Genomic DNA, 16150 nt, shown 5'->3' on the forward strand with positions numbered 1-16150 from the left:
TGAACGCAGTGCCCTTGTTTGGGTGTAGGGCCTGATCAGAGCCTGGAGGTACTGAGGTGCCGTTCCCCTCACAGCTCCGTAGGCAAGCACCATGGTCTTGTAGCGGATGCGAGCTTCAACTGGAAGCCAGTGGAGAGAACGGAGGAGCGGGGTGACGTGAGAGAACTTGGGAAGGTTGAACACCAGACGGGCTGCGGCGTTCTGGATGAGTTGAAGGGGTTTAATGGCACAGGCAGGGAGCCCAGCCAACAGCGAGTTGCAGTAATCCAGACGGGAGATGACAAGTGCCTGGATTAGGACCTGCGCCGCTTCCTGTGTGAGGCAGGGTCGTACTCTGCGGATGTTGTAGAGCATGAACCTACAGGAACGGGCCACCGCCTTGATGTTAGTTGAGAACGACAGGGTGTTGTCCAGGATCACACCAAGGTTCTTGGCGCTCTGGGAGGAGGACACAGTGGAGTTGTCAACCGTGATGGCGAGATCATGGAACGGGCAGTCCTTCCCCGGGAGGAAGAGCAGCTCCGTCTTGCCGAGGTTCAGCTTGAGGTGGTGATCCGTCATCCACACTGATATGTCTGCCAGACATGCAGAGATGCGATTCGCCACCTGGTCATCAGAAGGGGGAAAGGAGAAGATTAATTGTGTGTCGTCTGCATAGCAATGATAAGAGAGACCATGTGAGGTTATGACAGAGCCAAGTGACTTGGTGTATAGCGAGAATAGGAGAGGGCCAAGAACAGAGCCCTGGGGGACACCAGTGGTGAGAGCGCGTGGTGAGGAGACAGATTCTCGCCACGCCACCTGGTAGGAGCGACCTGTCAGGTAGGATGCAATCCAGCGTGGGCCGCGCCGGAGATGCCCAACTCGGAGAGGGTGGAGAGGAGGATCTGATGGTTCACAGTATCGAAGGCAGCCGATAGATCTAGAAGGATGAGAGCAGAGGAGAGAGAGTTAGCTTTAGCAGTGCGGAGCGCCTCCGTGATACAGAGGAGAGCAGTCTCAGTTGAATGACTAGTCTTGAAACCTGACTGATTTGGATCAAGAAGGTCATTCAGAGAGAGATAGCGGGAGAGCTGGCCAAGGACACGTTCAAGAGTTTTGGAGAGAAAAGAAAGAAGGGATACTGGTCTGTAATTGTTGACATCGGAGGGATCGAGTGTAGGTTTTTTTCAGAAGGGGTGCAACTCTCGCTCTCTTGAAGACGGAAGGGACGTAGCCAACGGTCAGGGATGAGTTGATGAGCGAGGTGAGGTAAGGGAGAAGGTCTCCGGAAATGGTCTGGAGAAGAGAGGAGGGGATAGGGTCAAGCGGGCAGGTTGTTGGGCGGCCGGCCGTCACAAGACGCGAGATTTCATCTGGAGAGAGAGGGGAGAAAGAGGTCAGAGCATAGGGTAGGGCAGTGTGAGCAGAACCAGCGGTGTCGTTTGACTTAGCAAACGAGGATCGGATGTCGTCGACCTTCTTTTCAAAATGGTTGACGAAGTCATCTGCAGAGAGGGAGGAGGGGGGGGGAGGGGCGGAGGATTCAGGAGGGAGGAGAAGGTGGCAAAGAGCTTCCTAGGGTTAGAGGCAGAAGCTTGGAATTTAGCGTGGTAGAAAGTGGCTTTAGCAGCAGAGACAGAGGAGGAAAATGTAGAGAGGAGGGAGTGAAAGGATGCCAGGTCCGCAGGGAGGCGAGTTTTCCTCCATTTCCGCTCGGCTGTGGTAGCATGAGACGGAGTCTACAACCCACACAAGTGGCTTAGGTAGTGCAGCTCATCCAGGATGGCACATCAATGCGAGCTGTGGCAAGAAGGTTTGCTGTGTCTGTCAGCATAGGGTCCAGAGCATGGAGGTGCTACCAGGAAACAGGCCAGTACATCAGGAGACGTGGAGGAGGCCGTAGGAGGGCAACAACCCAGCAGCAGGACCGCTACCTCCGCCTTTGTGCAAGGAGGAGCAGGAGGAGCACTGTCAGAGCCCTGCAAAATGACCTCCAGCAGGCCACAAATGTGCATGTGTCTGCTCAAACGGTCAGAAACAGACTCCATGAGGGTGATGTGAGGGCCCGACGTCCACAGGTGGGGGTTGTGCTTACAGCCCAACACCGTGCAGGACGTTTGGCATTTGCCAGAGAACACCAAGATTGGCAAATTCGCCACTGGCGCTCTGTGCTCTTCACAGATGAAAGCAGGTTCACACTGAGCACGTGACAGAGTCTGGAGACGCCGTGGAGAACGTTCTGCTGCCTGCAACATCCTCCAGCATGACCGGTTTGGCGGTGGGTCAGTCATGGTGTGTGGTGGCATTTCTTTGGGGAGCCGCACAGCCCTCCATGTGCTCACCAGAGGTAGCCTGACTGCCATTAGGTACCCGAGATGAGATCCTCAGACCCCTTGTGAGACCATATGCTGGTGCGATTGGCCCTGGGTTCCTCCTAATGCAAGACAATGCTAGACCTCATGTGGCTGGTGTGTGTCAGCAGTTCCTGCAAGAGGAAGGCATTGATGCTATGGACTGGCCTGCCCGTTCCCCAGACCTGAATCCAATTGAGCACATCTGGGACATCATGTCTCGCTTCATCCACCAACGTCACATTGCACCACAGACTGTCCAGGAGTTTGCGGATGCTTTAGTCCAGGTCTGGGAGGAGATCCCTCAGGAGACCATCCGCCACTTCATCAGGAGCATGCTCAGGCGTTGAAGGGAGGTCATACAGGCACGTGGAGGCCACACACACTACTGAGCCTCATTTTGACTTGTTTTAAAGACATTACATCAAAGTTGGATCAGCCTGTAGTGTGGTTTTCCACTTTAATTTTGAGTGTGACTCCAAATCCAGACCTCCATGGGTTGATAAATTTGATTTCCATTGATAATTTTTGTGTGATTTTGTTGTCAGCAAATTCAACTATGTAAAGAAAAAAGTATTTTATAAGAATATTTCATTCATTCAGATCTAGGATGTGTTATTTTAGTGTTCCCTTTATTTTTTGAGCAGTGTATATCTTACATGCTTTGTTTGGTTTCTCTTGAGAGTTTTAGGTTTAAAACAAGGGACACAGGAACTAGTCAGATACAAATGGATCCTTCTAAGTCTGAGTCTGTGTTTCAGGAACCTTTAGACGTGTTCTCGTCAGAAAAATAAGTATCCAAGGTAAGCACATTGTGTGTGTGTGTGTGTGTGTGCGTGTGTACGCGCGTGCACATGCATGCGTGTTTGTGTGCACCATTTTGATCACCTTAAACTGTAAAAGTTTGTGGTTAAAGTGAGTGAAAGACCAAAAGATATTGTGCTGTAGCATATAATTGACGTCTTCTTGGCCACACAGAAACATTCAGATGAGTTGCTAGTGCATCAATGACTTACTGCAATCAATCTCAGGTTTGTGTTGACTGGTGTGGGTCCTCTGGTTTCTGTTGGAATACTTTTAAAAAATCCCTTCTCCTTTCCTCCCTTCCTTAAAGGAATAATCCACTCATTAGTCCTCTATTGAAATCGTCCCAAAAATGTTTGCATGTCAGCAGTGAAGCTTTCAAGCTGTAGCACTTTTAAGATGCCGCATCATCATGATGATACTTTTTGCACTATGTAATGCATTTTGCATGTGGTAGTGCTATACTTTGCTTTTTGAAAGTCATTTATCTTGAAAACTACATGCTAAACATTTTGGGACTGTATTAACAGTTCACTGGGCACAAACTGGTTGAATCAATATTGTTTCAACATCATTTGTCAACATATGACGTGGAATGTACGTGGAAAATACATTGGATTGGGAAAAAGTAATCAACTATTGTTGCGTGGTGCCTAAGAACAGCCCTTAGCCGTGGTGTATTGGCCATCTACTACACCCCTTTGGGTCTTATTGCTTAAATATAGCATTCGCAAAGTCATCAACAGCTATTGTTTCAATTTCCTCCAGAGTTCAACTAAAAATAGGCCTCGGGTTTAAAGCTCTGGTTGATTTCAAGTTGAATGATATATATAGTGGATAGTTCCATCTGTGCCACTGAATTAGTCTGACTTTAATTCCAGTGTGTCTACAAATTCATAATTGATATGTTGGATTCATGTCTACATCTCAACCAAAAATAAAAGTTAAAGAACAAGACTAAGCCAGTGGCTCAGATCTCCTTTAAATGTATTTGGGCTGTGTTGTCAACCAAACCCAATTCAATATTACTTTTGTAACACAGTAAATAGCCTGAAGTTTAGGCTATTTTACAACCTAAAATGAGTAACACATCCACATCCATCATCAACCTCTCCCTGACCACCTTCCTCTGATCAAACCACGACCTGGAACGCTCTTCGCTTTGTTTTCGTCCGGTATTGAACACAGTTTATCTCGTCTTAAATTGGATCATTTATTTACGTTTTACGATACCTACGTTTGGATTAGGAACGTTGTTCGAAATGTTTGGACCAAGTTTACAGGTAACTTATTAGATACTTTGTAGTCATGTTGGGCGAGTTGGAATCGGTGTATTTTCTGAATCAAACGCACCAAATAAATTGACATTTTGGGGATATAAAGAAGGAATTTATCAAACAAAAGGACCATGTTTGTGATGTTTCTGGGACATTTTGGAGTGCCAACAGAAGAAGATCTTCAAAGGTAAGGCATGAATTATATCGTTATTTCTGAGTTTTGTGTCGCACATGGCTGGTTGAAATGTGACTTTCATGTGGTTGTATGCAGGGTGCTGTCCTCAGATAATCACATGGTCTGCTTTCGCCGTAAAGCCTTTTTGAAATCTGACACTGAGGCATGGTTAATAAGAAGTTAAGCTTTATTTGGATGTATTATACATGTATGTTTTCTGAATTTTTATTATGAGTATTTCTGTTTGAGAATTTGGCGCACTGCAATTTCACTGGATGTTGTCAAATCAATCCCGTTATCGGGATCTGAGCGGGAAGGCATCACTAAGAAGTTTTTAATCACTAGTGCACTTCAAGAAGAGTTCAGAAAATATTTACCAAATAAACTAAAGCAATAATAAAATTATAATAAAAAGTAACACAATAACATAACAATAACGAGGCTAGTAAGGGATAGTACGTTTTAAGTTCCTCGGCGTACACATCACGGACAAACTTAATTGGTCCACCCACACAGACAGCGTCGTGAAGAAGGCGCAGGAGGCTGAAGAAATTTGGCTTGTCACCAAAAGCACACAAACTTCTACAGATGCACAATCGAGAGCATCCTGTCGGGCTGTAGCCTGGTACGGCAACTGCTCCGCCCACAACCGTAAGGCTCTCCAGAGGGTAGTGAGATCTGCACAACGCATCACCGGTCTGTGGAGATCTTCACAATTGCTGTAATAATCTGTACAGAATTTTGAACGACATCGATCACTTGCTGTAATCTCAACTGCAAACAGGTAATTTGGTTTTGCTATTACATGAAGCACAGTGATAACACATTAATTACAATATGGTGATTAGAATTTGGTTGTGCTTTTAGATGGCTGTCTTTTTGAGTGGGTGAATATAGGTTACAATTAATCAACGTCTCAACCTAATATTACCCAATTAATGACGGTCACGACTTCCGCCGAAGTCGGTGCCTCTCTTTGTTCTTTCGGCGGTCGACATCACCGGCTTTCTAGCCATTGCCGATCCACTTTTCATTTTCCATTTGTTCTGTCTTTGTCTTTTCACACCTGGCTTCACTCAACTAATTACCTGTTTATTATTTAACCCTGGTTGTTTATTTGTATTTTCAGTCTGTTATGGTGTGCTCGTGATGTACTTTTACTCAAAATGTCCAATGTACAAAGTAACGTTGATTACTCATATCTGCTGCCCTGCGCCTGACTCCCTACACCAGCTACACATAGACCTTTTTACTTCGACTTTGAAATTACGTGGTGTGTCCAGTGGGAGTGGACTAATTAAAAAAACAATATTTTTTTTGCTGGATTATTTCTTAACTACAGTAATCCCTGATCTGACATGACTGGATAGGTAGACGCTATGCATCAGAACCATTGCTTACATACCTACCGTCAATACTTATGTCAAGGAAGGGAAGGAGGACGGAAGGATGCATTTTGGAAAGTATTCAAACATGGACCAGAAGAAACACATCAGTTAACCACATGAGAATGTTAAAGTATTTGTGGGGAGTCAATTCTTAGGACTTCAAAACATTTAACATCTGACACAGGTCTTTCCTTATGTGCACACTCTAATCTATGCCCCCTGTGACATAGGCCTATTGAACTGCCCAGTGGGCTAAATGGCCTGTTTTTTAAAGTCCAATTTGGCCATGTTTTCTGTTCCTCTCCTACAGGAGTGATCCTAAAAAGGGCAGATTCATGACTCTTGGGCTCCAGACAGCAGAAACAGGTGGATCCGGCTCCAACTCTGCAGAACACAGACTCCAGGCTGTACTGCCATGCAAAGGACACTTGGACAGGAAAATAGTCTCAAACAACATTCTTCTCTCTTCAGCTCAATTATTCAACTGCTAATTATTTATACCTTCAAATCTTGGCAACAGACCTCAAATGATGCTATCTGTTTTGGAGATAAACCGAGATAAATACAGGATATTATTCTTTCAGAGACAGAAGCAGCTGCGCTCCTTTGTTCGCCTCATAATAAGAATAAGAATACCCTAACCCTAAAAGCACTGTTCTCTCAACATTGCAGAATTAACACTGAGTGTTGGTTCATTACCTCAAAGCTCCATGGTTTATAACACATTTTTAGCAGCCCTTCTACTTTATGGGAGAACCACCGATTTCCAACTTGATATGACCATTATAACACAGTTCCATAACATGTTTATAACACGGTTATTTATACTTTATGGTAGCACCACCCATTTCCAACCTCTTCCATCGGCACAGAGCCCTCAATGTTGTCTTCAAGAGACAACACTAGAAGGACTACTGGTGGGGTACTTCACTTTGAAAGACAAATAATTATGTATTTTAGGTTAAATCTTTCTCATTTACTGTTTGCGATTGCCATGTGAATTCAATAAACCATGTTCTGAGTTTAGGTTTTACTCTTGTATGCCCTTTTACAGGTGACTTACAAAATACAAATGTATTCAAAAATGATTAGAATATTTTTTTTCTTTTATTGTGTGCCTAGGTGTACAAAAAGCATGCAAAAATAGCTTCTGTATATATTTGGTACATATTTACATTGTAACAGCTGCATTCAGTACAGGTGGGCCAGGCTTTTTTGTTTGTGGGACTTTACGAACCTTGACATTCAAGCCCCATTCATTTATTCATTCATACCTGCTTCTAACATGCATCTTTCATCCTGATCTTGTCCGTTATAAGTTCTGATGAAAATCATTTCACAATACATCTCTAAAATGCCTACACCTGGCTAAAAATGTGGACACAATAATAATGTGGAAGAGATCAGGACACGACGCAGATTAGCACCAGGTATAAACAGGGCTTCAGAGAAATGCGAAACAGTGCAGACATCTATCAACACAGGAAACAGGCCCTTTAACACAGAGACGGGACAATCCCATATGATACATAGCAGCGATGCTAAAACCATGACACTGTCCTAATCTTAACATTTGGAACACTCTCACAGGCCTGTTTCATCTGTTGAAGACGATTCCCTCTTTACCCCTGGTTGAAGGAATTATAAAAGTGTCAATATCATCCAGCTCAACTCCCAAGACAATGTAATGTACCTGGAATAATAGACAGAAAGAAAGAGCACCTGAGTGCATTTAGAATCAGAACACAACACTGAAGTAATCTAATGACAACATTGCACTTCTGACACACACACACACATACCTGTACATACACATACATTACAAAGGTGAATACACCTTAGACACGGATAAAGATTATTGCGAGTGCAGTGCTCCAGACAGACTTACAAAAAAACTGTGTTTCCCTTTAGCATCACCGTCAACATATAAAGTGCCATCACATCAGAGGGCACTTGAACATGGCAGACAGCTGGTTCACAACAGGTGCCGTCTTTATTCCGATCCCAACAGCCCTTCAGTTAGGAGAAGTTAGTCACCGGCCAGTCTGTGGGTTAAGACAAACCCTTAAAAGCGCAACACGAACATAGCGTTCACCCTAAAGGTAGCAGGGAAAAAAAGTAAAGGTAACAAAATAAAAAGCCATAGCAGAAAACAAAGCAAGCTCTTCATATGTTTGATTGAAACGCTGCACTTGAAATTGCATGTACCGGTAATAGAAATGATTAAAATATATATATATATTCACAAAGACGGAAGCACAATTAAATATGGCTGCCGTAAATAGGTGACACTGACGTGTAAAAGGCAACAGCAGGGCAATGAAGAAGAAAAAGACTGGGAAAAAGAGAAGATGGTATAAGTGAGTGAAAGAGAAAACACTCTCTGGCCCAGTTAACAGGGAATGCATAATGAAGCTTTTTTCTTCCACTACAATCCCTCTACCCCTCTACCCCTTCTCTGACTGTAGCACCTAACAGGTGCACTGATATGTCCACCAGAGGGTTACGATGCATCCAAAATGGCACGCTAATCCCTATGTAGTGGCTATTCCCTATAGTGGATATTCCCTATATAGTGGCTATTCCCTATACAGTGGCTATTCCCTATACAGTGGCTATTCCCTATACAGTCGCTATTCCCTATATAATTGCTATTCCCTATATAGTGGCTATTCCCTATATAGTGGCTGTTCCCTATATAGTGGCTGTTCCCTATATAGTGGCTGTTCCCTATATAGTGGCTATTCCCTATACAGTGGCTATTCCCTATACAGTGGCTATTCCCTATACAGTGGCTATTCCCTATACAGTGGCTATTCCCTATACAGTGGCTATTCCCTATACAGTGGCTATTCCCTATACAGTCGCTATTCCCTATATAATTGCTATTCCCTATATAGTGGCTATTCCCTATATAGTGGCTATTCCCTATACAGTGGCTATTCCCTATATAGTGGCTATTCCCTATACAGTGGCTATTCCCTATATAGTGGCTATTCCCTATATAGTGGCTATTCCCTATACAGTGGCTATTCCCTATACAGTGGCTATTCCCTATACAGTGGCTATTCCTATATAGTGGCTATTCCCTATATAGTGGCTATTCCCTATATAGTGGCTATTCCCTATACAGTGGCTATTCCCTATGCAGTGGCTATTCCCTATACAGTGGCTATTCCCTATATAGTGGCTATTCCCTATACAGTGGCTATTCCCTATATAGTGGCTATTCCCTATATAGTGGCTATTCCCTATATAGTGGCTATTCCCTATACAGTGGCTATTCCCTATACAGTGGCTATTCCCTATATAGTGGCTATTCCCTATACAGTGGCTATTCCCTATATAGTGGCTATTCCCTATATAGTGGCTATTCCCTATATAGTGGCTATTCCCTATACAGTGGCTATTCCCTATATAGTGGCTATTCCCTATATAGTGGCTATTCCCTATACAGTGGCTATTCCCTATATAGTGGCTATTCCCTATACAGTGGCTATTCCCTATACAGTGGCTATTCCCTATATAGTGGCTATTCCCTATATAGTGGCTATTCCCTATATAGTGGCTATTCCCTATATAGTGGCTATTCCCTATACAGTGGCTATTCCCTATATAGTGGCTATTCCCTATACAGTGGCTATTCCCTATACAGTGGCTATTCCCTATATAGTGGCTATTCCCTATACAGTGGCTATTCCCTATACAGTGGCTATTCCCTATATAGTGGCTATTCCCTATACAGTGGCTATTCCCTATATAGTGGCTATTCCCTATATCGCAGCTGTCGACAAGGTGCCATTCAAAGGTCATTTCCGAATGCGCCGACATCTGCAACCTTTACCATGAATGCAATCTCAGCATATGTAGGAACATTGCCTTTAAAAGCTGAATTGTCAACACAATGTGATAAGACTGAATCCTGGTCTTAGAGAGACAGACAGCAATATTACACATCTCCCAAACACACATCTACTGACATCAGGTCTTCCCTACTGCCTATGAATACTGCATGACTAAGATGATATTATAGGAAACATGTTTTGAAGTTGAATAAATTGTGTCCATCATTTCTATGATTGCGCACACAATTAAATCACAGAGGCTCAATTCAGAAGTGGCATTGACCCTTGTATATGTATATGCTACCCTCTTATCGATCCTCAGAACCTAATTTCAATGGAGTGTTTTGCACAATAGAATTGCATCAAGTCGGAAGAGAGGGATGAATGGAAATCACTATACTGGGCCATTCTCTGCCACATTGTGTGGTTGTGAATAGATAGTGGTTGTTGTTTGTGTTGTTCCTAATCACCATATTGTAATGGTCCCTGGAAGAGCTGTGGAACAGATCGCTGTGCTCTGACTGACAACACACTTTCATATATAGTACAAAGTGCCTGAGCTGGCAGACAGAGAGGAAGGGAAACAGAGAGAGGTGAAGGGATAGAGAGGGAGACCGAGAAGGAGCGAGTGGTGTGGAGGAAGGGAGAAGGAAAGAGAAAGGGGAAGAGAGGGAGATAGACAGGGAGGGGGGGAGTAGTGTGGAGGAAGGGAGAAGGAAAGAGAAAGGGGAAGAGAGGGAGAGGCAGATAGACAGGGAGGGGGGAGTAGTGTGGAGGAAGGGAGAAGGAAAGAGAAAGGGGAAGAGAGGGAGAGGCAGATAGACAGGGAGGGGGAGTAGTGTGGAGGAAGGGAGAAGGAAAGAGAAAGGGGAAGAGAGGGAGAGGCAGATAGACAGGGAGGGGGAGTAGTGTGGAGGAAGGGAGAAGGAAAGAGAAAGGGGAAGAGAGGGAGAGGCAGATAGACAGGGAGGGGGGAGTAGTGTGGAGGAAGGGAGAAGGAAAGAGAAAGGGGAAGAGAGGGAGAGGCAGATAGACAAGGGAGGGGGGTAGTGTGGAGGAAGGGAGAAGGAAAGAGAAAGGGGAAGAGAGGGAGAGGCAGATAGACAGGGAGGGGGGAGTAGTGTGGAGGAAGGGAGAAGGAAAGAGAAAGGGGAAGAGAGGGAGAGGCAGATAGACAGGGAGGGGGAGTAGTGTGGAGGAAGGGAGAAGGAAAGAGAAAGGGGAAGAGAGGGAGAGGCAGATAGACAGGGAGGGGGAGTGGTGTGGAGGAAGGGAGAAGGAAAGAGAAAGGGGAAGAGAGGGAGAGGCAGATAGACAGGGAGGGGGAGTAGTGTGGAGGAAGGGAGAAGGAAAGAGAAAGGGGAAGAGAGGGAGAGGCAGATAGACAGGGGGGGGAGTAGTGTGGAGGAAGGGAGAAGGAAAGAGAAAGGGGAAGAGAGGGAGAGGCAGATAGACAGGGAGGGGGAGTAGTGTGGAGGAAGGGAGAAGGAAAGAGAAAGGGGAAGAGAGGGAGAGGCAGATAGACAGGGAGGGGGAGTAGTGTGGAGGAAGGGAGAAGGAAAGAGAAAGGGGAAGAGAGGGAGAGGCAGATAGACAGGGAGGGGGGGGGGAGAGTCCCCTCTTTAGCTGTTTGTCACAACCAAACAAAGAAACACACCATGACAGCTATTAAAGTTCTGAAAGCTCCCTCTGATTACAGCACAGTCTGACTGGAGATGATCCATCATACACACTTACACAGGCTTCTAGGGTCGTCCAGGGGCATTTTGAAGGGAAAATACATCCAAAACGTTCCTGTTCATTTGGTCAATATATCCTAACCACAACTGAAATACCAATCATTTCTGTATTACTTTAAACTCTTGGTCTAACTCTAACACTTCATAAAGTGACCACCAAACTCATACTTTAACTACATTTAAATGTCATAACCAATTATTACATTTGTGCAGCCTTCACCATGCTCGGATGTTATGAGAATAACACCATTATTACATTTGTGCAGCCTTCAGCATGCTCGGATGTTATGAGAATAACACCATTATTACATTTGTGCAGCCTTCAGCATGCTCGGATGTTATGAGAATAACACCATTATTACATTTGTGCAGCCTTCAGCATGCTCGGATGTTATGAGAATAACACCATTATTACATTTGTGCAGCCTTCAGCATGCTCGGATGTTATGAGTATAACACCATTATTACATTTGTGCAGCCTTCAGCATGCTCGGATGTTATGAGAATAACACCATTATTACATTTGTGCAGCCTTCACAATGCCTGGATGTTATGAGAATAACACAATTATTCACATTTATTTCATAAATTAACCTTTTACTAATAAAGAAACAGTACATACAAACACCATTACCTGCTTTCACTTCCATTTTGAAATCAAGAAGAATGTATAAAGGACAAATAACCCAGTTTACTGCTGTACAATCTCACATGCATCCCTATCAATGAATGGGCCAATTTCCAATGAAGTTTTTCTTAAATTGAAATAAAACATTTACTTGGTTCTGGGAGGGTGATTAATAGGCTGCATAAATATGATTAGTGTTCCCCCTTTCACAATTGTGGGTTTCAAATGTGTTTTAAGGAGGATAGGTTGCTGCTTCTTGTCAGAGTCTAGGAGACAGGGGAGAGAAACAGGCTTGCTTCATCCTACTGCCTGAGATTCAGAGAAACAGCCCTTCTCTAATTCTGTACCCTAATAAAAACATTAGAGAATGAAGGGGAGACAATTAGAGCAACAGCGAGGAAGAGACCAGTCCACACAGACACCAAACCTTGGGACCACATCACCCCCACCCTGAAACTCCACTGGCTCCCAGTTCAATACAGGATCATCTTCAAAATGCTCACATACCTTACTGACTTCCTGCACCCGTACACTTCACTGCGCTTTTCTGACATTGGCCTCCCAACCATCTCTCACACCAGGCTCTGCTCCATGGGAGACAATGCTTCTAGCATTGCAGCCCCCCCCCCCAATTCTGGAACTCCCTCCCTCTCCATGTCAAAACCTCACATTCCATACGCATATTCAAGTCCACACTAAAGACACACCTCTTCACATTATCTGTTGTCTTAGAGATCCCTCACTAGTTCACTTCCCTAGTTAGTGTCATCCTGTTCAGTTTTTTCCCCCCTGGTTAGTCTTTCCTTATGTTCGGTGTAGTTTTATATACTTACTCATTTTAATGTATGATTTTATTGCTTTTAATCGTGGAGATTAGATTGTGTACGTAAAGTGAATTTGGGTGTCTTGTAAAGCGCTTAAAATAAAATATATTATTATTATTATTACTTAAGGGTTATGTTGACAGCTTAGCATGTACGGGTGAGATAGACAACAATGACATTACACTGACACACACATTTATGATCCATGTACAACGCTGCAGCATTAAAGGGGCAATCCGCAGATTAAACAATAACAAAATGGTTCCCCTCTGTTTTGGTAAAAAGCTGAAGGATGGGCCTGGAAAAATGTAAACACTCTGATATTAATAGACAGAGTTATGGATGCAAGGACTGACCCTTCAATATATACAAATGATAGTGTCAAGCATATTTTGAGGCTATACAGTGTGTGTTTACAGACATTGGAGTAAAACAAGCTTTTGGTTCTGATGTGGTATGACAGTTAAACTAAGCTTATGAGGCATTTATAAGTTATATTCTTCAAGAATCATACGTATATATAATTAATACATTTATAATTCCAAAAATGTATGAAGCGTCTGCAGATTGCCCCTTCAAACTACTGAAAAAAAGCCCTGTGTGTATGTCTTGTTTCAAACGGTAGGGGGCGTAATAATGTCAGTTGCATGCTCCAGTCTCTTGGTCATGCTGGCTCTTAGGGCACCAATATTGTCCACTGTGAATGGTGCCTAAGAGAGTCTCTGAACGGCGATAACGTTCACCATGCATTGTCTAGGTAAAGTGACATCGAAACACGAGTAAGTAAAGGAAAAACACTGTTTCAGTCCAGAAGCACTGAAGGTAGGAGCGTAAGATTGCGGTTAAGAGGGCTGTGTAGAACTGGGCAAAGCTGACTGGAGGAGAGGAGGAGGAACGGGATTCAGGAGAAGGGTTCATCTTCATGTAGGTCTTCGAGCTCTCCCTCCCTACTTCCCTCTCCACTGCTGCCCTTTCTGAAAGAGTGACAGGAGAGAGAGAGAGAGAGAGAGAGAGAGAGAGAGAGAGAGAGAGAGAGAGAGAGAGAGAGAGAGAGAGAAACCGTAAAAACAAATACATATTTTTGTTGTTGTTGCCTTCTTGAAAATGTGAACTTTCATGTGCCTTAATCACAAACTGGTATGTGATCTGTAAATATGAATACAAATATAAAATGACAAGCCTAGTTTATCCCAAAATAAAAAATACTATAGTATACTATGGTTAAATACTATAGTATTCACTGTAGTGTTTTTGCGGACTTCCGTATAGTATTCACTGTAGTGTTTTTGCGGACTTCCGTATAGTATTTACTGTAGTGTTTTTTTAAAGCTTTGACATAACAGTGGGGGCTTTGTCTTTGAGGAAATCTACTGGACAAAATACTCCAACAGCAAATTTTCCATAACCTGTAGGTAGGTAGGTAGGTAGGACTGAAGTTTGAACAGATAGTTCAGAGCTTCTGCTCTTTTCTTTAACCTGTAGGGAACACAATATATCCCAATTTGTGCCACCCATAAATGAGAAACCTACATGCCAAGTATAGATATTGGTGGCACAAATTGGGATATGGGGAGGGGAATGGGCAGGGTGTATACAAATGAAATGGTGTAGTATATACTAAAGTATTTACTGTAGTGTTTTTGCAGACTGTAGGGTTGTTGTGGATATTACTGTAGTATTTACTGTGATGTTTCTGCAGTCTGTAGTATACTGTAGTATTTACTATAGTATTGCACAGTATACTACACATTTCTATAGTAAGTACACATGATCGAGGTGTGTAGTATAGTATTCTACAGTATACCAGTTTACTACAGAATTCTATAGTAAGTACAGTAGTATTCTATAGTAAACTGTAGTAGTTTTGCATGTGGGTAGCCAAGGAGAAAGCACTTAGCTATAGGGAGAAAGACAGGATCGTTCCTGACTTGCCACGATTGGCTGAGATAACAGATAATATGGTGCTGATGAACTTATTTAGCTAGCTAAACAAAGGAGACAAAAAATATCCATTCACATAGAGTCCCGTTCACATGTAAAATCTTAGAGATGGGTGGGACTAAGGCTTAAGAGGGTGTCTACAATGCTGAATGGGTGTACACAAAGAAGAGCTCTCCAGCAAGTGTAAAAACCTCAAAAGTGGGTAAACAAGTATATCAACTTTCATAGCAGCATTACTTTCCCATCATTTTCTCCAATTGCAGTATACGATGCCATTTCGAAGCTCGGAGTCCGCACTTTTATAAACTGTAAAGTCCTATTCTTGTCACAAATTTAAATAAGGTCTTGTAACCAGTCACATATTTAATCTCTATCATACACGTGGCGAGAAACAAGAGCCACCTAATGTCATCACCTTGAGAAAGGCAAGAAACACCATCTTCAATGACAACACACAGAAATGGTGACAAAAACATGTTATGTGTAACACAGGGAGATGGCAGTCGGAGACTTTTGAGTCACAGTTGGATTGACAGTTGGGGAAAAACATTTGCCCCGCGATTCTCATGAAGGAACACCAATGGATAAGGACAACAGGATGGGGGGTTGTTAGGAATTTTGACAGACAGCGTGCCAGACCAATGACCACACAACTTTACCTTAGAGAGGGGTGGAGTTTTAAAGAGTGGCGGAACGGCCACGCATCCCTGCAGCAGATAGAGCGGGGAAGAAAACGGACACAGAGTCAGAGCCTGAGGTCAGGAGAGGTCGTTGGAGGGTGACGGAGAGCTATGAGCATCCTTCCACCACTACACTCATCCGGGAGTCAGTTGCCCTTCGACATTGATCAGCTCAGCTTTGAGGTTTTTCCCTAACGGTTAGGGATAGGGTCTGTGGAGGGTAAGCTGATCCTAGATCTGTGCCTGAAAGAATCCATCTGTCATGCAATGTCAGTTAGCCTACATTAGTGTGTAAGGTTTGTAGAGATGGGGTGGTTGGGTCATGTCCTCAGCAGGGGGCAGTTGTGTTGTGCTTCCAAGTTGATGGGCAGAGTTAAAATAAAATAAAATAGTATTTGCCGCATACACATACAGCTCTGGAAAAAATTAAGAAACCACTATAAAATGATCAGTTTCTCTGGTTTGACTATTTATAGGTATGTGTTTGCGTAGAATTAACATGTTTGTTTTATTCTA

At 43.5% G+C, this 16150-nt stretch overlaps 2 protein-coding genes across 7 annotated transcripts in view; one reads left to right on the forward strand and one right to left on the reverse strand.

The window, feature by feature from the left end:
- Positions 1-7065, forward strand: part of LOC123999934 (P2X purinoceptor 1-like) — a 53758-nt gene extending 46693 nt beyond the window's left edge. For all 4 annotated transcript variants that reach the window (XR_006832516.1, XM_046305976.1, XM_046305977.1 and 1 more), the window contains 2 exons: positions 3095-3136; positions 6288-7065. Coding sequence is in view for 3 of the 4 variants with exons in the window: in XM_046305976.1 (XP_046161932.1) it covers positions 3095-3127 (33 nt within the window). In the remaining variant the exon portion in view is untranslated. The remainder of the gene's footprint in view (positions 1-3094; positions 3137-6287) is intronic.
- A 5072-nt stretch (positions 7066-12137) lies between these two features.
- The window catches only part of LOC124000464 (calcium/calmodulin-dependent protein kinase kinase 1-like), a 124882-nt gene continuing 120869 nt past the window's right edge, over positions 12138-16150 (reverse strand). For 2 of the 3 annotated variants that reach the window (XM_046306824.1, XM_046306825.1), the window contains exons 16-17: positions 15614-15661; positions 12138-13987 (exon numbers count right to left, since the gene is read on the reverse strand). In XM_046306824.1, the coding sequence (XP_046162780.1) occupies positions 13915-13987; positions 15614-15661 (121 nt within the window). In that variant the 3' untranslated portion in view covers positions 12138-13914. The remainder of the gene's footprint in view (positions 13988-15613; positions 15662-16150) is intronic. The other variant, XM_046306826.1, reaches the window with a different exon arrangement.

Source organism: Oncorhynchus gorbuscha, linkage group LG16 (genome assembly GCF_021184085.1).
Source record: "Oncorhynchus gorbuscha isolate QuinsamMale2020 ecotype Even-year linkage group LG16, OgorEven_v1.0, whole genome shotgun sequence".
In the NCBI taxonomy this organism is placed as follows: Eukaryota; Metazoa; Chordata; class Actinopteri; order Salmoniformes; family Salmonidae; genus Oncorhynchus; species Oncorhynchus gorbuscha.